This window comes from Gloeophyllum trabeum, assembly GCF_000344685.1.
Source record: "Gloeophyllum trabeum ATCC 11539 unplaced genomic scaffold GLOTRscaffold_00002, whole genome shotgun sequence".
In the NCBI taxonomy this organism is placed as follows: Eukaryota; Fungi; Basidiomycota; class Agaricomycetes; order Gloeophyllales; family Gloeophyllaceae; genus Gloeophyllum; species Gloeophyllum trabeum.
In genome coordinates, this window is record NW_006920411.1 from 1,324,458 (window position 1) to 1,349,220 (window position 24,763).

General features: G+C 54.5%; 9 protein-coding genes and 1 non-coding gene across 10 annotated transcripts; 5 read left to right on the forward strand and 5 right to left on the reverse strand.

The window, feature by feature from the left end:
• Positions 1-179: 179 nt before the first annotated feature.
• GLOTRDRAFT_113961 (PGAP1-domain-containing protein) lies at positions 180-3,519 on the forward strand (the record flags this gene model as incomplete). Its single annotated transcript, XM_007864064.1, has 7 exons — positions 180-404; positions 455-1,706; positions 1,789-1,914; positions 1,973-2,338; positions 2,395-2,662; positions 2,727-3,239; positions 3,298-3,519. The coding sequence occupies 7 exons, from the start codon at positions 180-182 to the stop codon at positions 3,479-3,481; spliced, it is 2,934 nt and encodes a 977-aa protein (XP_007862255.1). The 3' UTR covers positions 3,482-3,519.
• GLOTRDRAFT_70427 (DNA damage checkpoint protein rad24) lies at positions 3,490-4,764 on the reverse strand (the record flags this gene model as incomplete). Its single annotated transcript, XM_007864065.1, has 4 exons — positions 3,490-3,885; positions 3,940-4,283; positions 4,342-4,648; positions 4,698-4,764. 4 exons carry the CDS (start codon positions 4,762-4,764, stop codon positions 3,830-3,832), a joined length of 774 nt encoding a protein of 257 aa, XP_007862256.1. The 3' UTR covers positions 3,490-3,829.
• Positions 4,765-5,221: 457 nt separating this feature from the next.
• On the reverse strand, positions 5,222-7,565 carry GLOTRDRAFT_70429 (peptidase S28). The gene is made up of 11 exons (XM_007864066.1): positions 7,236-7,565; positions 7,137-7,181; positions 6,781-7,075; positions 6,675-6,731; positions 6,438-6,622; positions 6,202-6,384; positions 6,130-6,151; positions 5,994-6,080; positions 5,850-5,937; positions 5,666-5,792; positions 5,222-5,587 (listed from the first exon to the last, which is right to left on the reverse strand). The coding sequence occupies exons 1-11, from the start codon at positions 7,513-7,515 to the stop codon at positions 5,385-5,387; spliced, it is 1,572 nt and encodes a 523-aa protein (XP_007862257.1). The 5' UTR covers positions 7,516-7,565; the 3' UTR covers positions 5,222-5,384.
• Positions 7,566-8,598: 1,033 nt separating this feature from the next.
• GLOTRDRAFT_33890 (uncharacterized protein) lies at positions 8,599-9,293 on the forward strand (the record flags this gene model as incomplete). Its single annotated transcript, XM_007863536.1, has 3 exons — positions 8,599-8,916; positions 8,970-9,142; positions 9,197-9,293. The coding sequence occupies 3 exons, from the start codon at positions 8,599-8,601 to the stop codon at positions 9,291-9,293; spliced, it is 588 nt and encodes a 195-aa protein (XP_007861727.1).
• A 294-nt stretch (positions 9,294-9,587) lies between these two features.
• Positions 9,588-10,397, reverse strand: GLOTRDRAFT_33746 (uncharacterized protein; the record flags this gene model as incomplete). The annotated part of the gene is made up of 3 exons (XM_007863526.1): positions 9,588-9,911; positions 9,966-10,182; positions 10,246-10,397. 3 exons carry the CDS (start codon positions 10,395-10,397, stop codon positions 9,588-9,590), a joined length of 693 nt encoding a protein of 230 aa, XP_007861717.1.
• Positions 10,398-14,188: 3,791 nt separating this feature from the next.
• Positions 14,189-14,955, forward strand: GLOTRDRAFT_90869 (uncharacterized protein; the record flags this gene model as incomplete). The annotated part of the gene is made up of 3 exons (XM_007864067.1): positions 14,189-14,628; positions 14,677-14,743; positions 14,791-14,955. The coding sequence occupies 3 exons, from the start codon at positions 14,189-14,191 to the stop codon at positions 14,953-14,955; spliced, it is 672 nt and encodes a 223-aa protein (XP_007862258.1).
• A 687-nt stretch (positions 14,956-15,642) lies between these two features.
• On the reverse strand, positions 15,643-16,699 carry GLOTRDRAFT_21770 (kinase-like protein; the record flags this gene model as incomplete). The annotated part of the gene is made up of 4 exons (XM_007863443.1): positions 15,643-15,882; positions 15,935-16,395; positions 16,438-16,593; positions 16,651-16,699. Coding segments are annotated over 4 exons (906 nt in total), but the record flags the coding sequence as incomplete, so codon positions are not given.
• A 3,235-nt stretch (positions 16,700-19,934) lies between these two features.
• GLOTRDRAFT_98301 (PLP-dependent transferase) lies at positions 19,935-22,341 on the forward strand. The gene is made up of 11 exons (XM_007864068.1): positions 19,935-20,258; positions 20,311-20,644; positions 20,701-20,901; positions 20,948-20,996; positions 21,048-21,099; positions 21,156-21,294; positions 21,355-21,400; positions 21,459-21,569; positions 21,623-21,910; positions 21,972-22,160; positions 22,216-22,341. Exons 1-11 carry the CDS (start codon positions 20,123-20,125, stop codon positions 22,282-22,284), a joined length of 1,614 nt encoding a protein of 537 aa, XP_007862259.1. The 5' UTR covers positions 19,935-20,122; the 3' UTR covers positions 22,285-22,341.
• A 57-nt stretch (positions 22,342-22,398) lies between these two features.
• GLOTRDRAFT_t26 lies at positions 22,399-22,484 on the forward strand. The gene has a single exon. It is a non-coding gene; the product is annotated as a tRNA-Arg (tRNA).
• A 186-nt stretch (positions 22,485-22,670) lies between these two features.
• GLOTRDRAFT_35264 (uncharacterized protein) lies at positions 22,671-24,189 on the reverse strand (the record flags this gene model as incomplete). The annotated part of the gene is made up of 4 exons (XM_007863628.1): positions 22,671-22,766; positions 22,813-23,001; positions 23,054-23,495; positions 23,552-24,189. Coding segments are annotated over 4 exons (1,365 nt in total), but the record flags the coding sequence as incomplete, so codon positions are not given.
• Between the last annotated feature and the right edge of the window lie 574 nt (positions 24,190-24,763).

Genomic DNA, 24,763 nt, shown 5'->3' on the forward strand with positions numbered 1-24,763 from the left:
AGGGGAACATAGTACAGTCAAATTCTCAGCGCTCGGCGAGGTTGAGAGTCGCACGGGTTTAGTGGCATCGATATCGTTGCCCAGTGAATGGTACTTGCTAAGCATCGACACAGCCACTGCGGCGATCGACACCACTCCATCGGAATTGGCCGTGTCCAATCAGAGCTCACTCCTGTTCAATGACACGGCTGGCCTCGTTTCTGGGCCTGGTATCAGTACTGCTAATATGGGTTTCATACAAAGCTGCATCGGAGACTGCGTCTGTTCTCTCTCCTCAGGGATGCAGGATGTCCTGGATGTCACCGAGCTACGTCCTCCAGGATGAGTTCGACAAACGTTGGACACGTCTGAGTAAGCGCTATTCGCTGTGGCTCTATCGTGAGGTTGGGTGGGACTCTCATGAAGTGCGTATTTGAAGTACCTTTAGATTTTTATATGATCTGACTGAACTCAGTTGCAAGGCTCTCCCGTCCTATTCATCCCAGGCAACGCGGGATCCTCACGCCAAGTGCGCTCCATCGCATCCTCTGCCACGCGCCAGTACTTTTCCTCGCCTTCAGTCCCCTCACCTGAGTTTGCGAATACTAATGTCAAACCTCTCGACTTCTTCGCGCTCGAGTTCAACGAAGACCTCTCCGCGTTCCATGGGCCGACGCTTACCGCCCAGACCTCCTACGCCCGCGCGGCCATCTCGTACATCCTCTCCCTCTACCCTGAAAATACCACGGTGACCGTACTAGGTCACTCTATGGGCGGCATCGTGTCTACCTCACTCCTCCCAGATGCCCGCATCTCGTCCGTCATCACCATGAGCACCCCGCACACCCTCCCTCCCGCCCGTTTCGACCGTCGCATTGACGACATATACGAGAAAATTTCTGTTGTGCTGGGTAAAGACTGGACGCCTATACTGAGTCTGTGCGGAGGCGCCATCGATATGCAGATCCCCTCAGAATCGTGCATCCTCCCTAAGGCAGAGAGCGACGAGATATACCGGCGAACGGTTTTTACGACTGCCCTGGAGGGCGCGTGGACGGGGGTAGGCCATTTGGCAATGGTGTGGTGCCATCAAGTCCGGTGGAGGGTCGCGCGTGCCGCTCTAGAGCTCGCGGCCCTCGCGTCTCCTTCACCCGGGGACAAGTCGCGAGTGCTAGACCAGTGGCTGCCTGGTGGTGATGGCCGGACTCTCCTTCCTACTGATGAGAAAGACATGCTTGTACTGGGCGAACGACAAACGTATGAAGCACTCCCAGAAAATATGAAGCTTGTACTCAAGAATCCGACTGGATCGCATATGTACCTCCTGCCTGTCCCATCGTCGCAGTCCGGGAACCCTACAACATTTATGCTCTACCTGTCCGGGGGCAACATGCATCCATACGACAAACACGTACAACATCTACAGTCCAGACTGAGAGTATCTGTCCATTTATGCTCACCTTCTGCGGATGTCATCCCGGAACGGAGATGTAAGCCCCTGCAGCCGGCCACTCTGAAACTAATTCCCAATCCCACCTTGACGCAACCATTTCCTTCACCGGATGAGGGAACCGACGAGAGCGAGGGTGTCGTGATGTTCAGCGCGGACATCCCTGAAACGCACGAGGGCCAAGTGGCAGTGAGACTTGAAGAAGCTGCGGGTACCGGCTGGATCGTCGCTGCCATAGAGGAAAGAAGTACAATTGTGAACACAGCTGGCTGGATTGGTATGCACTTCAATCCGTGACTTGCTCGTGCTGACTTTGAAACGGCGTCTTTGGGCCGGGGTAGCTCCCTTCGCCAGTGAAGTGTCTGTCACAATTAGAAATAATCCGGCGCTTGCCCAAGAGATATCTTTTCCCAACTTCCTCTCGAATGCGCTGGTGGTCTACCGAGTAAATCACCACTTCGTCACGGACCAGTCGACCTGCTCGTGTTCGTAAGCCGCAGTAGATTCTCCTGTCATACGATGCACTGACACTCCCAGCTACAGCCGCTCTCCTTCCTCCGCTGTTATTGCATACCTCCTCAGCTGTTGAAGCCTCCTACCACCCTCTCAGCCTCCCTCCTTCTTCTCACCAGACCCTCCTGCACACGCACGCCTCAGCGCCGTACATCTCTACCTTTGTGCCTTCTTCCGACCTGGACTCGGATGCTGCCACAAGCCACGGTCTCCATTTAAAGCTCCTCACCAGCAATGAGCAAAGTTCATGCAAGGTTGATGCCATAGCGCTACGGGTCGACTGGTGGGCTACGCTTGGACGATGGGCAGCTCGATACTGGACCGCTTGCATCATCTGGAGCGTAGGAATCGCGTCGATTTTGCTGTTCGAAGCGATCAAACAGGGGGAAGAGTGCGGTCAGTCGAGCTCGTTCGTTCGCTTTACTCTCTACGACTCATTGATCATGTTACAGAATCCGTGGCCACCCCCATACTTAACCTACACGCCTGCATCAAGGGCGTCTTGCCAATTCTACTTCCCCTTCTCTTTTTGACAGCCCTTCTTCCGCACCCCACAGCGTGGTATCTAGGTCTGGGCTGGCACGGCTTCGGACTTGGATTGATTGGAGGGTGCATAGCAAGTATTCTTGTGATTACATGCTCAGGGCTCGTAGCTGTGACATGCTTCATACTCTATTGCAGCATAGCTGCGATGCGCAGGCTTACTAGAATCTTTGGAAGGTGTGTTCCGTACGCCGTAGCTGTTCAACTTACCCCCCGTGATGCATATTCACCACACCCTCAGACCAAGGGAAGACATCAGCGTGCGCCGCAACACCGTCCTGTCTATGGCCTTGATATGCGTCCTCGTATTCTTCTTTGTGCCCTGGCAAGTAGCTTTCCTCGGGAATTGGCTCATCCTTCTTTGGACCTGCGCAATGAAGTCCGCGACGGACAACAACCCCTCTTCTCCTCGAGTCGAAGCAGTCCCACTTATGCGGATGTCCGGAAACGCGGACAATGATAACAGCTCGCCTTCCCCAATGAGACAAGATACCATTCCCCCTCGGTCGTCATCCCACCAAGCACCGTCCAACCCAGCATCATCTCGCAACTTCTACCTACATCTTCTCCTAATGAAGACTCTTCTACTCCCCCTTGTGGCGCCTGTGCTAGCTGTCTGGGTGAGAACGCTATACACGGCAGGACTTACGACGCCTTTCGACGGGGACCATAATTTCCTCTCCGTCCTTCCTTGGCTGATACTCGTAGATTACGCAAGCTGGACGAGAGGGGGAGAGCTGCTGGGAAGGGGGCCGTAAGTGTTCCTTCAGTTTCCCATCCCTGTATCACACTCTGACCGCGCACACCACCAGGTATGAGGGCCTATCGATGCGGTGGCTATTCTTGGTTCTAGCATCGGCAGCGTTCCTGGTTGGACCTCGGGGAACTTACCGGGTCTTCGAAGTAGCCACCATAAGCATGACTTCGCTCGTCGGGTTCAGAATAGGGCCTCGGTATTGGGGCTCGGAATTCGGCCACCTTAATCCAAGATTATGATGTACTTGCACGCATGGTAGCCCCTAAATATTCTCGCCGGTGATATCCAAGTTTCTCGTCATCGCGCATCTATATCTCAAGACAATCACACCGTTCCAAAATGTTTTAACAACCAGAGCGTATGATGCAGATTCTTGGTCATTAAGGGACAAGAAGGAAAGCGTAATAATGAGATGAGGATTCAATAAGAGAAATAAACTGCCGACGATGAGGGGTCATGATGATACGGTATGGACAATGCGATGCGGGGGGAGGAAGGGAATGCGAGAGCAATAATAAGCCACATGAAGCCCAACAACGCTCTAACACGAGCGCCTCCGACAAACAGAAAACCAAAGGGGGAAGCGTTTAGGCGGCCTCCTCAGCGGGGGCCTCAGCAGCCTCCTCCTTGTCAGCGGGCTTGTCTGGAGGAATTATAAGCCTGGCATTCAAGGATATGGTACCAGTTGGCCACTTACCGCTGTCCTGCATATCTGAAGTCCAGAGGGTCAAGTTGTCACGGAGCAATTGCATGATAAGGGTGGAGTCCTTGTAGCTCTCTTCTGAGAGCGTGTCGAGCTCAGCAATGGCATCGTCAAATGCCTGCTTCGCGAGATGGCAGGCACGGTCGGGGCTGTTCAGGATCTCGTAGTAGAATACCGAGAAGTTGAGGGCAAGACCAAGACGGATGGGATGTGTGGGGGGAAGCTCTGTGACGGCCACGTCAGAAGCAGCCTTGTAGGCCTCGAGCGACTTGTCGGCGCTCTCCTTCCGGCGGTCGCCAGTGGCGAACTCCGCGAGGTAGCGGTGGTAGTCACCCTTCCTGTCGTCACGATGCTACGTCAACGTCATGTGACTCGGAAGAAGAATACGGTACGAACATCTTGTGGTAGAAGACCTTCGACTCGCCAGAGGCAGCAGAAGGGATCAGGTGCTTGTCGAGGACGTCCAAGATGTCCTCGCAAATCTTGGCCAGCTCGGACTCAATCTTCTCCCTGTAACCCTTAATCATCTGGACCTGGGCTTCGTTGCCCTTCGACTCCTCCTTCTGCTCGATTGAGGAGACAATTCTCCACGAAGCACGGCGGGCACCGATGACGTTCTTGTATGCCACCGATAGGAGGTTGCGCTCCTCAACAGTGAGCTCCTGGTCTGACGAAGCGACGCGCTTCATGTTCTCAACCATCTCTGCATACAAATCAGTCCCTGATCGGCGGACGCGGCCACGTCAACGTACCCTCATACCTCTCAGCCTGCTCAGCGAGCTTGGCGAGGTAAACGGAGTCTTCACGCGACTGGGACATCTAAACGCGACAGCAGTGAGGAACGCGACGGAACGCGTCGACGCGTGCAGAACGTACTGTAGAAGAGGAGATATTGACTGGAACACGCGAGGGTCAGTGCAACGTGCAGGACAGAGAAGAGGGCAGACTGACACGATAAGGAAAAGGCGGTTGGGGCGAGCGCAGGTGATGATGGGTGTAAAAGTGAAAGCAAGCGGTTAAAGTCACAAAATTAAATTCCCCCTGGGCAAAGGGTTGCGACATCACTGGGTTCAGGGTTCCCACAAACAAGCGCAAACACAGCGTTCCCACGCACCCTGGTGGCCTTCAACAACACCCCTGATGTCGATGTATGCGGCGTCCTTTCTTCGTCTCTATCACTGCCGTCGCTACATGCAATTTGTTTTTGCTCTATCAGAGTCACCGCTGTGTTGCTCAGCCTGACCCAACGCGTTTTAGATGTATCAATGTATCAGGACGCAAATTCGCGCGCAGACATTGTCGGTGTCAGTGCATATCTTTGGAAGCCTCGTACGACAATGCAATCCGATATGAATGTCTGACTGATACACAAAGAAGCCCGTTTGCGTGCTATCCTAGACAACCCTTGACCCATCCATTAACGCCCCAATATGAGGGTCTCAGGGTTTCTTCCACTGTGATAGCCACGTCTTCATATAGCCAAGCGCCTCATTCTGCACATTCATGACCGTGGCATCCACTTCCGCATTTGCCACGATCAGGTCGGAGCAGTGGTATCCATCGCCTACCGCGATAGGCTGTGTGGGGGTACTCGGGACGTATACCCCATCAGCGGAGACAGTGGCCTCTCTCCATGGATCCCCTATCAATGGAACAAGGTTGCGTCAGCTTTCCTGTCATTGTCCGCACGTGGACTGATGGTTAACTGGATACCACATACGTTGACCATTGGCGAAGAAAAGTCTATCGACTTGCAGGTTCCAACCATGGTACTTCGCGTTAGTCGCCGTGACATTTGGAACAGGCCAGGTCGGGAATGCTTCTGGGAACATGTAAGAGCATTGACGCTGGAACGACAGATGTCAGTTATCTTCCATGCCAGCGCATCTCTGATATACGCATACCTCATCGTACGCAGGCTGGACAAGCCGGGTGACGAGAGTCGGCCAGTTGGGCGGGGCGCCGTCCTGGAGGAATCCTACTTCCGTGCAGCTGTGAAGCATACCAAGTTAGCATACGAGCCGCGGCTATCTGAAAGGTAGTCTCACACGATCCATTCCCAAGACCTTCCTGCATTGTCGATCGAAGTGTCAGTCCAGTACGATTGGCTCTGATCATATGTTCCCAAACAATCCCTGTAGAACGTCAACTTGGTGCGCTTATTACGCGAGTTATGATACTCACTCAGCGTCTGCGTCGCCGCAGACTGAAGACAATCATCAGTGTCCTCTCCGGCGCCAAAATGCTGTGACTTACGAATTGGATAATAGACGTTGGCGAAATACGAGCCCCATGCCTGAAGGGCGTGCTCAAGGCCCCAGCCGGTGGCAGGCGCACTGACGCCATTCTTGACCTCCAAAGCATCACAGAACTGGAAGAACTGCGCGCCTGGTCCGGTGTCGGGTGAGAGAGACTGCCAGTCCCATAGGTTATTCCGCACTGCCCTTGTGCGTGAGTATAGCGAATCGCGGAACAAGAATCCTTTGACCTACGAGCGCCTGCAACATCGTCCAAGTGCGTCACGTTGCTCATTCCGAACTGGGCTTTCAGAGCAGCGATCTGGGATGGCGTCCCCGACGTGAAGACTTGGTCCATGTGCGCGATAACGGCTTCTACGTCTGCAGAGCAGTTCCTCGGCATATACTGGCGGATTGGTTCGAAATAACCCCAGTAGTCACTGCAAACAAATAATTTTAGTTGCCATTTCTGACGGAACTAGTGTTACTCACAGGATGGCTTCCACTACGGCCGAAGATGCATAGCCAGCGTAGAACACATCGGGCTGGCTACAGGACCGTCAACAGCTGAGCGTCCTCCAGAAGTACGGATACTCACTCAACCATGGTCCAGCCCGTGAGCGCCCCAGAGTAGCTTCCGCCAATCAGAATCCACGGGGCTTGATCTGGTGTCACGGCGTCACCGCCAGGCATAGGTAGCTTCACATTCTTAGCGAAGTAGACCAAGTCCTGCACCGCTTGCTCGATGGTGTGCACTCTAAAACTCTGAGAGCTCAAGTCTGGGTACGGGTTGGACAGACCATAGAACCGGTGCTCCAGAACAATGGTGGCGCCGTTCTGCTGCTGCGCAATGCGGCCATTGATCGTCCTGTTCGTCAGGTAACCGGTGTAACCTGTCAAAGAGGGACGGATTTTTAGAAGCAAAGATCGGACATACTGCGGTCATATACGCACCCGCAGCATTCACCTCCCCTGGGGTCATCAAGATGATGGGACCGCCTGCACACTCAATTGTAAGTCATAGCAACGAGCGTTCAAGTTCGCATCACTGACCCTCTTCGTAGTTTTCCCATGTGTGCCAGTAGCGTTGCTGGAACGTACCCAAGCTAGGATTGTTATGATCAATCAACTGCTCGAAGTAATAGGTGGTGTTGTAAGGGGGGATGACCGTCCCGTTGCGACTGGTGACGGCCGTGTCCGAGGGCGCGTCCATCGCGGGGGCCGCAGGGATTGGAGGCAGGTTGCCGTTCGGCCTCCCATCGCGAGTAAGAGCAGCCACCAAGGAGGTGAGAACGAAAGGTAAACCATATCTCAGAAGACCTCGGCCAGCCATGTTGACCAGAGTACGTGCTACCGCTGCCTCAGGCTACTGTCCGGGGAAGGCACTGGCGGGGAGGGCCCGGCGCAAGAAGATCACTTGAGGTTCTTATAGGTCTAACCGCGTCGCACGCATACCGGGCTTCTAAGCAGATAGCGTTTTTGGACTGGCTGCGAAGGTACATACTGTGTCACTCTCTAGTGGTCCATATGGAAATGCCGCGATAACCTGGAAATGCCGCAATTTCGCGTGGCATGACGCTGCTTCTAAATCCCACCACCGGAGAAACAACTCCCTGATATTGTGAAGTAAGAAAAGAGCGGAAGGCAGAGACGATTATGCATCCAGAGCAGGAGATAGATTGCAGCATTCAGGTAGAACTCGGAAGCTTATTGGAAGGTTTACTGGGTGGTGGTTTGGCTCGAGATATTACCCTGAATGGTAACGCATGTCAAGATCTAGGCCAAAGCGATCTCAGATCTTCTGGATCTCCTCTCCAGATCTCACGTTGCTTGCTGGTTTCGTTTCGTGGACGAGACGTTCGTCGGTGAAGCTATAGCTTGCGGCAGTTCTAACATTGGCCATGGTGCTCATTCAGGTAGCAGCAGCCACGCCTGATTTTATGCTACTGCGTAGTAATCGCCCTCATTCGACCCTCACGTCTAAAAGCCATGACATACAGATCGAAATGGGTGGTCACCCGTCCAGCTTCACGTTCTCTGCAATTGGTCAAGTAGGACCAAAGTAGGACGACGGCGCTCCGTCCAATTACACAGTACTTACAAAGGCTGAGGATATACTTATTGCTGATATATTGATGTCCAGCAGACGCGTTGCTGTGGCGTATACAAGCCTGACTTGCTCGCTGTAGGCACCACTATCTTCAACGTTGGCTCTTGGCTCTGGACCAGGCTGCATAGTGTCTGTAAAGCTCTTTCTCGAATCTTTCTTCGTAGGACCAGCGCTACGTCATGAAGACGCGTACAGTAACGCGACGCGTTATACGCGTCCTGTCACGCTTCCGTTGGTACAATAGCCATATTATTATCCACTTCCTTCTCCGCCACCACCAACCTCCACGTCTCTTCCCTCTCAAACATGACAAGCTTGTCAGATTCCACTAACTCGAAGAAGCGCAAGTCGGACGCTTCTACTGGCTCTAAGGCCAAACGCGCCCGCACTGGCGCCGCCGCCGCGGTAGACGCTATCCTTGCGAACCCCGACTCGTACGACGTCCCTGAAGACAAAGATACGGCCCGCAAGCTCCTTGTTGAGCTAGCCGAATATGCGAGGAGTCTTGAGGGAGCGCTTGCTACCAGCGGGTCGGCGGTGCAACCCAAGTCTAAGGAAGAACTCGAGGAGGCCGCAGAGAAAGTTAGGAAGGCCGCTGTCAGTGGTATCAAGAAACAGATGAAGGTTTGTGATTATACAACCCCTGTCTGTATTAACTCTGATGCACGCGCATTCAGTGGAAGGACTCTTGCAAGACGGGGACGGCGAAGTGGTCGTACGATGGCATATGCCCGGACCCTCTGGTCTTCGGCACAATGATGGGACTGGGTGGACCTCCCAAGTTCAAGACGAAGAAGATACCCAAGGACGAATTCGAGAACTTGATTGGAGATATCTCGGTACCCGTCAGGTAGGCAGAGAGGTTCTGATCCTGGAGCATATACTCATCCTAGTGGCGCGGCAGATATGATGAGTTGATCATCACCAGTAAGGATATCAATGTTCACTGGAAAGACAGTGGCGAGTTCAAGTTCAGTGGTTCGTACGGGAGGATTCGGTGAATTCGAAAAGCAATGCATTGTCCATCTTACTTACCTTAAGGTGACCTAACTATCCAATTGCGTACGATGAACAGAACCACTGATGTAGCCTTGACTATAGGAGACTGCAGTCATTCCAACGGTGTGATCATCATTATGCTACATGCTTCACTGTAATTATTCTAGCTGCTTTCGAATATTTTGTCCTGGCTCGTTCGTATGTGAATGGAATGCGATTTCGATTTCGTGAGGGTTATGCACGCTCCGTCCGTGCTACAGCCAAAGTGCGTGCTTGAGGGCCATGCGGGCATACCGCTATGAATGCCCATATACTTCCATGCATCGTCTCTGGAATGCGTCTACCATGAGTTTTGAGACTTGCCCGAAGAACGTGACCGACACGGTTGCGTGGAGAGGATTCGCAAACGCGTAAGCAAGGTCTAGAGTAACAAGCGTCCCAGGATGTTTCCGGCTGGCTAGGGTTGACTCTGGTCCGCTCAGCTGTGCCACGTCCGGATTCCGAGGTCCAGAGAGCGGGGGATCTCGTCTAGGAGCGTTCGCGAGCTGAGACGGGAGCTCGTGGAACCTCCACGTAGTCGTCAGACTCTTGAACAATGGGCTTGACGAAGAGGCCGTTGCCTTTCAGAATGTCAGCATGCTGTGAATCGCAGTGGTGTGCCCCGAGTCGCTGACCTCTACAGATTCATACGGCGTGCACACCACCTTGCTGATGTAGCTCTCCTTGAAAGACAGAAACCCGACAGTCAATTCCGCTTCCAGCTGCTTCACGGATGGAGACCCTCCCTTGGGTGCTGGTGGTGTCATGATACGAGCGCCAGTGCAGAACGGTACAAAACGAGGATACGAGGCCACGTCGGCGACAACGTCATATAACTCTTCCCGAGTGTAACTGGTTAACCCGTTAACTTAGACTGGCGTGTAATCGAGGAGGTATAAGGTCGGACTAGCGTACGGCAAGACCTTGCGTTCATGATACGTCTGCGGCTTGGAACCATTGTCGGGGAATGGAGAGAACGACGATAGACTGAAGATATGCCTGCGCCGGCATACGGGTACATGGGAGCACTTTAGAGCGAGTTTGCGTATTTGCGATCGACTTGCCATGAACGTCCGCGTCAAGCACCGTGAGACGCTCGGTCCACTTCGAATAGAGCCGTGTGGGTCCGGAAGTACATACAGCAGATAGGAACGTCGCACTTAAACTGATAGATCATCAGAGGACTCAGAGCAACAAGGGGTTATACATGAACTATTGAAAGGGGCCGGAGGGGTGTCGGAGTCTCGACCCAAATAACGGCGAGGACGTTCGACTAACGCAGTTGTCCATTGTCATCGACATGAGCTCGGTACCCAGAAACGCCCATGAGCACACGCACGAGCCAGTCTGCTGGTTCACCTGCGGGAGACACGATAATGGCTTGTGTCATTGCCCCTTCTCCAGAATGGGAGCGTCAATCATCACTTGCACGATGGTGGGCACGGAAGATCATACAATAGCTCGACGCAAGCACCGCGCCGAGGCTGCATAGTTTAATACTGTGTAGAACACGTCGGAATGATCAGCATACACTAAGCACCGGTCTCGTAAGTGGTATTTGGATGTCCCGAAGATGAAGAGAGGGCATGTCGCAGCGTGAGTGCTTGGATCTACGGCCGGGGTAAGGAACTCGAGAGAATGTGCATCTTCTAAGCAGCCGCGAATTCCGCATTTTCGGGGCAGTCCCTAGCGATCTGGGATATGTAAGCACTTCGGATTAACTCTGATAGTGTTCACGGGACTTACATGTCCTTCCTGTTGGCATTTGTAGCAGGTCTTGCTCCTATTGGCACCAGGAGCCATCTCGGTAGTGGTTCCTGGAGCGGCAAGGCAATCCCTACGACACGTATATGATGAACGGCAAATAAGCTAGGATATAATGGCATACCTCGCCATATGGTTGGGCCCGCCGCATCGATAACACTTCACAGGGGGCAAGGTGGACGTGTTAAGAGCACGGCCAGGGGGAGGGGCACGCGACGCGAAACCAGTTCCGCCGGTCCCGCTAGGGCAGAGACGAGCAATGTGCCCAAACCGACCACAATTCTTTAAGGAAAGCGAAGTCAGACATGCCCAGCAGCTTCGTGCCGTCTGATAACCTACGTAGCACTTCTGACCACCTCCTTGTACCCTGAGGCTCGGACATTCGGCCTGGATGTGACCAACGCCTCCGCACGAGTAGCACTGCTTCATGGAAGCAGTGCGAGGCTGAGGACACGCAGAAGACTCATGGCCGGGTTGGCGACAATTGTAGCAGAGACGCTGTTCCGAAGTGCAGTTCTCCGCAATGTGCCCCACTTCACCCTCAAACGTGAGCACAAGAATGAATGTTCTCTGGACAATGTAGGCTACATACTGTTCCCGCACTTGAAGCATCCCTTCCTAGAAAACTGATACGCCATCCCGATATCCTGCTAATTGAATTACTCCCACCGGAGATACTACCAAATTTCCGCGACCAGGCGTACCTCCAGATACCCTCACTTCACTTCACTCTGCAAATTCCCTTTGCCTTCCTTCCTTCCTTCCCTTACCCTCCCGCGCGTATGCGAGGACGATACTGACAGAGGTGATGGTTGGGATGAGAATCAGTTAGGAAGTCCCTGCCGCCGGAATGAATCAGCGGCACCGCCCCTAACGGAGTTCCAATGGCCCCTGACCAATTGTAAGGTTCCCTCCTTACCGTCTGCGAAACCACGCAAGAATAGACTATAACGCCATGCTACGGTGCATATGCTGACTCGGAGGCCCTGAAGCCAAACACCGAGGAAAGATGGCCGGCCACGATGAAGTCCTTCTTTTCCCGTTTCGAGCGCGCAGAGCATCCGTCTTGAACTCGTCTGGCGCCCTGCCCTGCTTCACGTACCTTCTGCGCATGATCACGCCTATCGTCCCCTTCTAGACTGCTGCCAATGAATCCGGCGCGCCTTGTATTCCGGTAGTACTCCGGGGAATAGCCTTGTCGAGCATGTTAGCCGTAGCGGCCATCTGTCGGTGTCGGCCGGGCTCTGATGCAATCGGCGGACGTCAGTCCCTTAAGTGCGCCTTTGCGCTCACAAGAATGATGTAGTTTGTCCTCCTCCCCTCTGCACCGAGCCTGGTGGGCCCCGGTAGGCTTCACGCTCAGTTCTCCTCCCGGATTTCGCTCATCTTTTGTCATGCATAGTGATGGCGGCTGTAGATGCCACCCATCTCCCAGAGTGCCGCCGACCTGCGGGCATTTTAACGTCGCGCTTCTTGTGAGGTTGTCCAGGCGACTTCCCTCGAGAGGTGTGTATTGCCGTCAGATGTTCGTCGACCCCAACCTGAGATTTTTGGAAGCCGCCATTCTCTTGTGACGCCACTGTCCAGTCTCCCAAGGTGCGCGAAAGCAAGTGCGCGAAGTACTGGCCGCACGTATGCGAGAAGGGTTCCGGTTTTACGTTCTTAGCCGCCGTCCTCAGCGGGTACGCTACACATGCTTGACGATATTTCACCAGACCTCAGATGATGACGCAGATATGCTGGAGTACGGGTCCTGTAGTTGCTGGTGTAACGTTGTTACCCGAAAATTCCACTCATTTGCTAAGTCATCGTCTTGCATTGCCCCTCTGAGTGTTCGGTCGTTCCATTGATGAGAGCGGGAAGTGAATCTCCAGACATTGCCAGATGACCTATCAGTCACCATCATGACACAGGCTTGCTTGTTTTCTTTGACCAAACGTAGGACAAGGGCATTTGATGGATGTTAGGTATGCTTCGGTGTGTCAAGTATTTTAGTCTGATGGTGGACACATCTGATTGTAATCAGTGGTGCCCCGAGGGCTGGTGTGGAGGGTTCTCCCGTGCTTCGCGGGCGCCCTCCCGCGTCCACAGCTCCTCGATACATCTACTCTTCGATGCGGCTCAACGAGAGCTTGTCATTCAATCAATATGAGCACCGTTATTATGTTCGTGCTTCTTATTGATTGAATCATGCTTCTGTGGGCGACAGCGGGACATACGAACCCCCAGTTGGCTTTTCGTAGCGGTGGATTCCCTTTTCCAGTCGAGCCCGTCCTCCCGAAACTCGTGAGTTGCCCATTTGGGGCGCCTAAACGCGATGTCCTCGTCAACCGCCCGACCTCCCACTGACTGCGCAACAAGACAAGGCGTGCAGAGTACTGTAATGCGCAAAAATACAGCGCTACGTATACATGGTCTTCTCGTCACTCACGGATTCTGTTGATTGGATTGGACCTGCACCTTATCCTATTATTTGTCCTCCGTATAGCTCCTGTTGTGAGGGCTGCTACATCCAAATGTAGTTGTTGAAGATCAAGGAATCACCCATGTGGCGACACTGCGTATTCCAGCAGGGAGATGGCTGATAATCTGGATCACGGGCGCCTGTGGGCGGCTCCGCGGGAGAGAGACTGTCTCCTCGGATCTGCACCGCCACTGGCTCAGCACGATCAACGCGATTTAGGCAACCGTCCGATAAGGAAGGTCATCTCAGTCTTTCTGTTCGTCTCACGCAGCTTAGAAATGTAGTCTTTTCTCCTTGGAGCAGCTCGCTTCAATAATCATATCACTCATAAGACAAGACCCCTAAGGATCTGGTCGAGGGCCACCCCCGGGAAAAGTTCATCATCATTCATTGCGCCACACGGAATCACTGCAGACAGCGAAGCGGTACTCCAGCCCTCTTCTCATGGTCTTCAGACGCTTCGACGGCACGGGCGTGTGCTGAGGCTACTGTGAAGAAGTCTGCTCTCTGTCATGTACTTAGCGCCCGGAAAGTCTCTAGATGCACCGCGGGACCCACAATGCAGGGAAGAGAATATAAGGACCGCATCTACCTTGTATTCGTTGTGAGCGACCTGTACTCCTTCACAAAATGCAATCCCCCGACTTCACTCACTTTAATCCTCTTTCGGCTGCAGGCTGGTGCGGAAAGATTACCAAACAAGGCGACGGACGACCTCATACGCCACATCCCTGCTATGCTAGTCGTGGCGGCGGACCACCCCCGTCGGCATACGGCGCCCTTCCGCTTCCCGGATTCCAGCCAATGTCAACTTCATCGGCCGGAACACTCACGTTCCGCTTCGTCCCCTCTCCTAATAATCACGTTCGATTTATCAACTGCAATATAATAGGACCTAATAATCGAGTCCTGTATACCATCACCTCCAATGACCCCCATGTAACCATCATGCGGGATTGCCAGAAGGACGTCGCCATTATTGAATGGAGGTCACCGTTCACCATGATAGAGATTCGAGGCGGCAAGAAGATGCGCAAGGAAGATTTCCTCAGGCAGATTGTCGGGAAGACGTGAGTCTCACAAATCATCATCCAGACACGGGATCTAACATACCCTAGATCGGCACAATGCATGTATTGGCACAACATACCCTACTACTGGACCGCCGACGACGCCCACTTTTATGTGAGTTGCTCCATGTCCCGTGTGGCGCACATACTAATGCACTGCAGCTTTATTCAGAAAATATATCTTCCCTTCCGCTAGCCATCGTGCGAGCATCGGACCCTTTGTTTGAGATGGAAGTCTCCCCTGAAGCCGTTCAGACGGGTGTTCTGGAGCCTGCCCTCGTCGCTCTCATCGTGATGCAGTGGAGCCGCGGCGTCATGTGGCATTAACACTGATGTAGGAGATGCTCGCGGGCGAGACGGGGAAGTTGCATCCTAGTTCTACGGCAGAGCACGTAATATTATATATGTAATCCCAAGTAATATGGCACATTCACTCCTCTGATGGAATTTCTGTACGCTGACTTTCGAAGCGGTCTCAGCACAGCAACGTCATTTAGGGTTCGGGTCTGTCAGACGGATGGCTGATCGGCATTTCCTACAGCACAGTTGACTTCGCGGGAGAACACATCACGGCATACCATCATTCTGACCAGCGGGCGAACTCTAACCAACGGTTACTGATATCTCAACGATGAGGGACGAACGACGAAGCGCACAGGGACCCTAGCTTTATATTTCCGGGCCGAAAAAAAGTCAAATCAATCGAGATTATACATAGACAAGCGGTGGACTTCAGCAGCGCCGTTCTCAATGCATGCAAACTCAGACATGTGAGTCCAACCAGGATGGGACGTCGTTGCGCTAACGACTTCACGCCCGCAGTCCTATGTCTTCCAGCGAGATATGATAGCGAAGATGGAGCGGCGGATGCTCCATCCGTAGTCCCGGGATTGCGCTGGGGTTGGGCATCTCTGTCGTGTGCAATCTCTTCTCCAGCGCAAGACTTGTCCTCGAGGGAAGCCATGGAGCCTGTGAGCCCGAATTTAGCCTCATGCCAAGAATACCGAACCATTGATAACCGCCACTTACGGGGAGTTGACGCCTCCGCATCTTGACCCAGTCGACGTCCTTGAAGAAAGGATGGCGCATTACTTCTTCCGCTCCATTTGTCCCTAGCCTCTTGCTAGGGTCTTTCTCGAGAAGACGCGCAATCAGATCCCGGGCGTCCGGGTCAACTTTCAGATCGCGGGGAAACTTGTAGTCGCTGTTGCAGACCCGCGCTCCAATCTCGTCTTCGTCCTTGCCCCCATAGGCCTGTCCGGGATTGGTTATGAGCACGTCACGTCATAAGTGTGGTACGACTCACGTATTCGAGAGCCAGGAGTTCATATAATGTGCATCCTGCCGCCCACCAATCAAGAGCACGGTTATGCTTCCCCCGTGGGTTGAAGGCCTCCGGGGGTTTATACTGCGGAGTCCCCATTCCATCCCATCCATCATCGTCCGTTTCCCTCTTGGCGAAGCCGAGATCGATCAGGCACAAATACCCGTCCTCGCCGACAAGGATATTGTCGGGCTTCACGTCCCGGTGCACGTACCCGTGTTCGTGGATGTGGTTGAACGCGAGAACGAGGTTGGCGATGTAGAACCTCGCGGTCTCGGTGTCGAACGGAGCATCATCATATAGACGATCGCGGAGAGTTCCTCCTCGGATGAGCTCAAGCGTTAGGTACAGGTTCTTCTCGTCTTCCTCCGCGGCGATGAGCCCGCACACGAACGGGTTCCAGGGAAGGTCGCACATAGTGGACCTTTCGATGTGTTTGGTGGCTGGGTCTTCGCCAATCTGCAGAAACGTCAGCATGACGCCACATTCCAGCCTGCAATACGAAATGCTCACCAGCTCTTGCTGCCACATCATCGCCTTGGTGACGTACTTGGTCGCGAACATCGTTCCGGGCATATCTAGGGGATGCGCCGGCTCCCTGTCCAGGCGCGTAAGCAGCGCGGCGCCCCAGCCTCCAGATCCTGTTCGAAATCAATGAGTAAGAAACGCCTGTGGCTAACCGACGTTCTTGAACGTACCAAGCGCTCGAACGCAGGTCAGATCCTTCAGCTCGATGGGCGGGGGTCTGTAGGATAATTCAGGGCTGGGCGAACGGAACAGGGAGTCGGGGGTCACAGCAGGCGTAGACGGAGGCGGCGTGTTTACGCCCCTGACGCCCCGCCGGGATCGGGGAGGAGATCGAGAGATGCGTCTGGTAGAAGGAGCGTTCTCATTCCGAGCCTGCATTTGACGTGCATTTTCAAGAAGGGCATCTCCGACGCTGTCGGGCGAAGGCGGCTGGTATTGTGGCTGGCAGGAACCCGCCCGTGATGGTGAGGATGGGGTGCCACGCAGGGATCTGGGCGGCGAACAAGTCAATAGACAGGAAGCAGGTACACTCTGCTCGGCTTCCGAATGATCCCCGTTCCCAGCCCGAGCGAGGTCGACTGAGGAGAGGGACAGCGGCTGATCTTCGGCAGCAGAACAGTCCGCCCTTGACGATGAGGAGGCGGTATTCGCTCCTGTCTCTCCGCCGCTGAACCGGGAGGCAAATCTCTCAGCGAGATAACGTACACCACCGCCCGATGTAGGTGGCTGAGCGTACCGATGGGCTGGAGTGTGTATACGGGCACCCAGGTTTGATGGGCCCGCTTCGGTGAGGTCAGGGTCCTAAGCCAGCTACATTCATAGAGCGCCCCTTCGCAGATGCTTGACCAACTTACCTCTTCTGAGCGAGCGCGTTTGGCAGGCCGACCGTGAGGTGCCACGGTCGTGTCCCGCGGTCGCCGTCCGAGGGCAGAACTACTTGCGTGTGGTATCTCGTACTCCTATGAGTAGGACTTGAGATGTTTGGAACACACATGAGTCAATGCGACCACTGACCTGCGGCTCTAGGTGGATACGTTTAGTCTGCCGTTCATGTGGCTCGCGGCTACCCCGCCGCTTCCGTGCACGTTGGACGGGATTCACCGCGAGCAACGACTGGAATCCCTTTCAAGGGGCATTAATAAAATCATGAAGCGCTGTTAGGATCAGATTGACGCGTCTACACACCTGTTGTACTGGCGTAGAAGAGCGATTTGCTGGTCGAAGCCCGTGTGGCATAGCTCGAGGACTGAAAGTATGCCGCCGTGGAGGCTCCACAGCGGTAGCGTTCCTCTCCGAAGAGGGTGTATCGTTCTTGAAAAGCAGATTATAGATATTTCCGAACATGATAGGATGATGAAGATGGATGTGTTCGTGAACGAACCTGGTGTGGTTGCGTCCTGAGCCTCAGGCGCGACGCGGTGCCACCTTCCACATTAGGAAGGCTGGCCCGAGATGGTAACTGTGGCGTGCGGGGTCGGATGGCAAACATTGTTTCCGTTGCTGTCTTGTGGGAGTTGAGTAGGAAGTGGGAGGGCGCGCAGGAATGGGTAATGGGCTAGGAAGGGGGTGCTTTGGCCGGGTGCCTTCGCTTGCTCCGCCTTAAAGCTTTGTACCCGCATGCGCCACTCGCGCTTTGGCCGGGAACAAACATCTATATACGCGCTTTGTCCTGCACGGAGGCAAAGGAACGCTTGGACTCGGGGTATATGCTGGGACAATGCCAGACGATGGTGAGATCATCGTGCACGACAGCCTTTGTCCCAATAGACCTGAGAGAGGTGGATTCAGTTCTAGGTGCTTACCGGCCTACTCGTGGGTGGTCTTCATGTCGCAGATATTCTGGTGTCTTCTGATCTGAGAAAGGAGCTGAGTGGAGAACTTATACATGGATGCATTTGCGATAGAGAACGAAAACTTCACTTTAGCCATTTGCTCGAAAGTTGCAGGTGATGACTGCAAGCTTATCCCGCTCTAGTCTCACAGAGATCTTTTGGAGACCCGGCCCAGAGACGGAGAGACGGACGGGCTGCGCATAAGCATGTAACAGCGAGAGACGAAGGTGTTTAGTAGCCGTGCACTGACTGCAGATATGATTCCTAATGCTGTAGCTCTATTGTCCAGTGCTCGCAGCAGGACACAAGTAAACGCCAGAGCCAGTCCGGACAAAAAGAGCGAATCACCAAGGCGCCGGAGCCAGTCCGGACGTCCAGCCAGTCATCCCGGACACCAGAGGCCAAGGCGCCCTGGTCCGGCTGCACCTGCAGATATACATAATATTTACCATTATAAGACAGGCCATTGCCATACACAATGCATGGAGAGGTTCACAGTCTCAGGACATAGAGCCAAAAGAAAGTCCGGACATGACAAGATCGAGTGCTGCACTGGCACGTGGAGAGGAACAGGACCCCTGAAAATACCGATAGATGCCGGTGCCAGTCCGGACAAAAATCGCGGTCTCGAGCCCTCCATGCCAGACGCCTTCCGGACAAGGATGGACGACCGAACCGGCCATCCCGATTTTACAGTCCGGACACCGGTCATGACCGAGCTACCATGCCGGTTACAGTCCGGACACGGCTGTGTGGCAAGTTGGCAACGGACTGGCCCAATGTATTTACCCTTTGTAGTACATGTATTTTAACCCAATTATGGCTGAGGTTTGTCCCAACCTGTCATTGTGTACCGTCGCGTAGCCTCGTGTAGCCCTTATTTGCACTGTGATATATAGTTTCTAGTATGTAGCGCAATGGGCTCCGATGTCCAGTGGCTGAATGTGGCTGAGATCAGGACGCTGTATCGTCAAAGTTTCGCTACACCATCACCACTTTACATGGCTCTGGAAGCATGGACGACGCCCACAATACTTAACGTGTGCGCTTCGAGCTCGTTCATATGGGGTACAGCAGTCTCAGCGGGATTCACATTAGGGCATGGCAGACATTGACCTCACGGAAGAGGTGGACATCTCATTCAATCCCAAGGATTGGATTGGGATAAAGGCAAAATGAATGCCGCACTCCAGGGTCTGGACTCGGATGGGGAGGAGGATGGTTGATGGGAGTGGGCGGCCTTTGTGAATTCTGTCGCTTCATTGACTGCATTCTAGTACGATTACTGATACATTGTACAGTGTTCTAATGAGTTGATAGGCGAGAAAACCTTTTTTTCTGTTTTTTCAGACGCCGGTGCATTAGTCCGGACAAAAATCGGCCCCTTAGGGAGGCCGGTATTTTATCCGGACAAAAATGCGGGGGGGAGCCTCAGACAATCCAGACATGGAAATCTTGAGTCTCGCACCGGCATTTATCAGTATTTTCAGGGGTCCTAGAGGAACGCTTCCCCGCATCGACGGGTTACTGAGCTCGCATTGCGCCATCGATTCGGACGCTTTCACTGTCGTTTGCCATGTTTGCCTTGACTTGCTGCAGAACGCGTCTTCCGCAGGCCAGCAGCCGCAGTTAACGTCGAGGAGGACAACGCAGGGCTAATATTGACCGATGGGGTCGGCTTATCTTATCAGGGCCCGCAGCGATGACTAACACGGCACCATACATACCACTACTTACAGCTAAATATCCCGTCGGCTCTCCTGCGCCATCTTTCCCTGCTCCCTCCACCTTGCCAGCCCTCGCCGCCGCCATGAGCCTCGAAAAGCAGCCCAACGCCGTCGACCTCTCGCGCCATTTGTCTGACATGGCCAAGGCGCGGCAGACGTCGCCTTTGAAGGGCCTGGCAAAGTACATGGGGCGCCCGAACATGATTGCGCTGGCTGGAGGTACGTCTCCACGTCTTGCTCAGTCTCGACGCAGTCTTGCATCGCGCAATAGGCATGCCAAACCCGGGATACTTCCCTTTCTCTACCATCTCCGCGGACGTACTTGTCCCAGACTCTTTCCCCGTTTCCTCCTCCTCCCAGTCCTCGTCCTTGTCCTGGCTCTGGAAGATATTCGGCGCCGGCTCCAAGGAGAAGACCACGTCCGTCAGCATCCCCAAGTATGTCAAGAATCCGCGCGACGACGTCAACCTCGCTACCGCCCTACAATACGGTACTGCCACCGGCTTGGTCCCGCTCCAGAAGTTCCTGCATGAATTTGTCTCCAAGGTGTACCAGCCTGCATACGCCGATTTTGAGACGCTTGTTCAGACCGGAAACACGGACGGGTGAGGCATCCCATCTCCATGGACCTGAGGCGACAACTCAGATCCTTGCAATATAGCTGGAACCGCGCTGCTCTGACACTCTGCAACCCCGGGGAAGTCTTCCTCACCGAGGAATGGACCTATCCGTCCGCGTTGTCTTCCGTAGCGCCTCTTGGGATAACCGCTCACCCCGTCCCAATGGACAAGGAAGGCATGCGAAGTGACTCCCTGCGTCAGATCCTCGAAGAGTGGGATGAAGCCGCTACAGGGAAGAAGAGGTGTGTTCCTTTATTTACAGCCGGATACTCTTCTCATTACTAGCAGGCCTCATGTCATGTACACCGTACCCGTGGGCCAGAACCCGAGCGGCGCGGTAAGTCATTGTAATCAACGCCCTCGGCTTTCCTGACATCATGTTATTTAGACGATGGGGTACCGACGGAAGAAGGAGATCTACGACATTTGCGTCGAGTTCGGTAAGCATAGCCTTGCGTAGTTGCAAGCGAGCATACCAACTCAACTCCCCGATAAGATATCATAATTGTCGAGGACGATCCCTACTACTTCCTTCAGGAAGGAGTGTACCAGCCAAAATCAGCCCGTACCAGGAAGGACTCGCCTGACGACGATATCTCGCACTACATCGCGGGTCTAGTCCCTAGCTACCTGAAGTACATTCGACGACTCGATTTTCGATTGCATTGTTTTGCTAACGTTATCACGTCTGTCAGGCTTGACTATCAAGGCCGTGTCATTCGCCTCGATACGTTCTCAAAGGTACGCGTTCTGTCAGTGACGCTGCCATCGCTCATGGGCTCATTAACGTTGTCTATAGACCATTGCTCCCGGCAGCCGTCTCGGTTGGTTCACGTGCAACGCCGTATTCGCTGAGCGGTTGGAACGAGCCGGCGAAGTGTCTACCCAGGCACCTTGCGGCTTCGGCCAGGTTCGTTCTCCTGCACGTTCAACTACACCTACATTAGACTAACCTGCCCGCAGTCCCTCATCACGAGCCTCCTTCTTAACTGGGGTTTCGAAGGCTACGTCCGCTGGCTGCGCGGCCTCGGCGCGCAGTACACTGCCCGGCGGGACTTTTTCATCGACGCCTTCGCCGAGGAATTCGACCTCGACCTGTCGACGGGCCAGAGCGGCGCGTGGCGCGGGTGCGACGTGTACCTCGCGACGGAGAAGGTCAAGCCGACGGGCGAGATGTCGGAGAAGTTCGCGCTCACGGCGCGCAGGCCGCTGTTCAGCTTCGTGCCGCCGACGTCGGGGATGTTCGTCTGGGTGCGTACCACTAGCTATGAATGGATCTGCAGGTTAACAAACCGTGCGATTAATTATGTAGTTGAAAGTGCACTTTGAGAACCACCCGAAGTTCAGGAAGGGCGACGACAGCAACGAGATGAAGCTCTGGATCGCGCTCGCGGAGTCGGGCCTGCTCATCGCGCCCGGCTGGTTCTTCGCCGCCGACCAGGAGGACTCGCCGGACGGGCCCGACGACGGCCACTACCGCATCGCTTTTAGTTTTAACGATGTACGTGTTTGCCTGCTGTCTGGATCCCTCGCTGACGGACTGCTTTTCCTTACAGTTCGACGACATGAAAAAGGCGGTACAGATTTTTGGCCGGGTTGTCAGGGAGCACTTCAAGGACAACTGATGGTAGATGGTTTATTGGGTGATATGTATCATAGGTATTAGACGCGCTGTATTCGAGGGGTATGTCTGCAGCATGGATGCCACTTTGGTCGACCAGGTAGACCAGTTTTTATGAGGCCGCCTGGCGAAATGGCATCGCGTCTGACTACGATCTGCGTGTTGTTTATCAGGAGATTGCAGGTTCGAGCCCTGCGGTGGTCATCAATTTTGTCCATTTATTTTCCTCCGGATTCATGGCATTTGGAGAGTGCGATTGCAGGATGGCGTGCCCTTCAGGATCATTGGACGCGATGGGCCAGGAGCAAAACAAAATGCTCATAATACAGTTTTTTTCCATAATCCAATGCTACAGTGTTTGTCTTATACTGATGCTTCTACCGTAGTGTTTTAAGCAGCACCACTGACAGAGAGATTGGCGACGCCATCGGCAGCCTCCTCGACGGAACCTTCAATCAATTTGGTGACCTTCCCAATTGCGACTGTCTTCCCTATATAAGATATCCAGCGGCGGTCAATATACACGCCATACATACGTGGGCAGTCGCTTACCCTCGTCTCGTAACGTGAAACGACCCAACTGGGGGTAGTCAACGAATCGCTCTATGCATACAGGCTGGGCAGTCTCTATAAGCGCGACGATCTTCTGTCCACGCTTGGCGAATTGAGGTGGTTTCTTTGACTTGCGACCAGTTGCCTTGTCAAAGTAGTGCAATAGTGCCTGGTAGAACAACAATAAGACGATTGTCTAGCACGGTGGGCAGACAGCTCACCGTCAGTGTCACCTCCTCCGCCAACGTATGACAATGCATGACAGCGGAGTAGCCGGCACAGATGATATTCTTGTGATCGAGAATAGCAAGCTGCGCCTCGAACTGCCGAACGGCGTGGACAGGCTTGGACGGGCTGGTGAGCACGAACCCGGGGGAGATATCCTCGTCGTCGACGCCGCGCAAGCGGATGCGCACGTTGTCGCCGCACAGCGCGCGGTCCACTTCCTCCTCCATCTCGTTGTAGATGCCCGCAACCTCGACAACGACCTTGTTCGGATAGAGCGAGAGCGTGTCGCCCTTGCGCAGGTGCCCGGACTCGATCTTGCCGACGACGATCGTGCCCATGTCCTTGTACTTTTCGGAGATGGGCATCATGAGCGGCGCGTTGACTTTGCGGTCGACCATGGGCATTTTGTCGAGGTATTCGAGGAAGGATGGACCGCTGAAAGCATGGGCAATCAGAGTCTGAACAGTGCAATAACGCCGGCTTATACTCACCTCCACCAGTTGCAGACAGAAGGTGATACTCGGTCCTTGACGTTCGCACCCGTGTACGCAGATATGGGCAGGAATGTGACATCTGTCTTTGGGTTGAAACCGGCCGCCTTGACAAAGGGCGTGAGCTTGTCCTTGATTTCGTTGAAGCGGGACTGCTGCCATTCGACCGTGGAGTCGTCCATCTTGTTGATGACGATGACGACCTTGGACACCCCGGCAGTCTTGACCAACATGATGTGCTCGCGCGTCTGCCCGCCCTTTTCGAAGCCGGTCTCGAACTCGCCCTTGCGCGCGGAGATGACCAGGATGGCGACGTCCGCCTGGGCTGCGCCGGAGATCATGGAGGGGACGAAGGTCTTGTGCCCCGGCGCGTCAAGGATGGTGTATCGCCGCGAGGCGGTCTCGAAGTACGCACGGCCGACTTCCTGGGTCTTGCCCTTTGCGCGCTCTTGCGGGGTGGAGTCGAGGGCCCAGCTGAGGTACCAGGACTCACGGCCGGCTTCTTTGGCTTCGCGTTCGTATTTTTCCATGGTACGCTTGTCGACCATGCCGGAGAGGTAGAGGATGTTCCCGCCGAGCGTGCTCTTGCCCGCGTCGACGTGACCGATGAATACGATATTGAGGTGCTCTTTGACTGTGCAGGGGGTGAGATGATAGGCCGATGAATGGTCAAGCTAATCAACGCACCATCTCCGAACAGGTCCTTCAGCACTTCGTGGTCAGCGGCAGCCTGGACTTCCTGCGCGACGGCGTTGGTGTCGGTTTTGGCTCTCTCGGTGGTGAATGTTCTGGAAGAGGATGGGGCTGCGCTAGACGAGGACGCAGCTGGCGCAGCAGAGGTGGGTGCTGGCTTCGGGGCTGCAGGCTGGGATGCGGGGGCGGATGGAGGAGGGGCATGGGTGGGCGTGGCGGCGCCAGAGGGAGGCTTGGAGCCGCCGATGTTGAGCGAGATGGTCGGGGCGGGGGCGTCGGAGGGCGGGGGCTGCTCGGGGGCGGCGGGCTTGGATGCGCCGATATTGAGGGAGATGGTCGGCGGCGGCGGCGGCGCCTCGGTCTGCGCGGGGCGTTCGAGGGGCGCCGGGGGCGGCTGGTGGCCGGGAGCGCGGAAGCCCTTGCCGGGGACGAACTCGAACGCGTTGACGTTGAGCTTGCTCATGGCGGGATCGATGCAGGCGAGTATAATAATACAAGTCGAGCAGCCCTCGAGCGAAT

Excerpts from the sequence above, each read along its gene's own strand:
- GLOTRDRAFT_70429 (XM_007864066.1), bottom strand. The coding sequence starts at position 7,515 with ATGGCTGGCCGAGGTCTTCTGAGATATGGTTTACCTTTCGTTCTCACC. Across the intron at positions 7,182-7,235 it reads ATGGGAAAACTACGAAGAGG|GCGGTCCCATCATCTTGATG; the intron begins GTCAGTGATGCG and ends TTGAGTGTGCAG. Across the intron at positions 6,732-6,780 it reads ACGGGCTGGACCATGGTTGA|CCAGCCCGATGTGTTCTACG; the intron begins GTGAGTATCCGT and ends ACGGTCCTGTAG.
- GLOTRDRAFT_98301 (XM_007864068.1), top strand. The coding sequence starts at position 20,123 with ATGAGCCTCGAAAAGCAGCCCAACGCCGTCGACCTCTCGCGCCATTTG. Across the intron at positions 21,100-21,155 it reads CGACATTTGCGTCGAGTTCG|ATATCATAATTGTCGAGGAC; the intron begins GTAAGCATAGCC and ends CTCCCCGATAAG. Across the intron at positions 21,570-21,622 it reads CACCTTGCGGCTTCGGCCAG|TCCCTCATCACGAGCCTCCT; the intron begins GTTCGTTCTCCT and ends ACCTGCCCGCAG.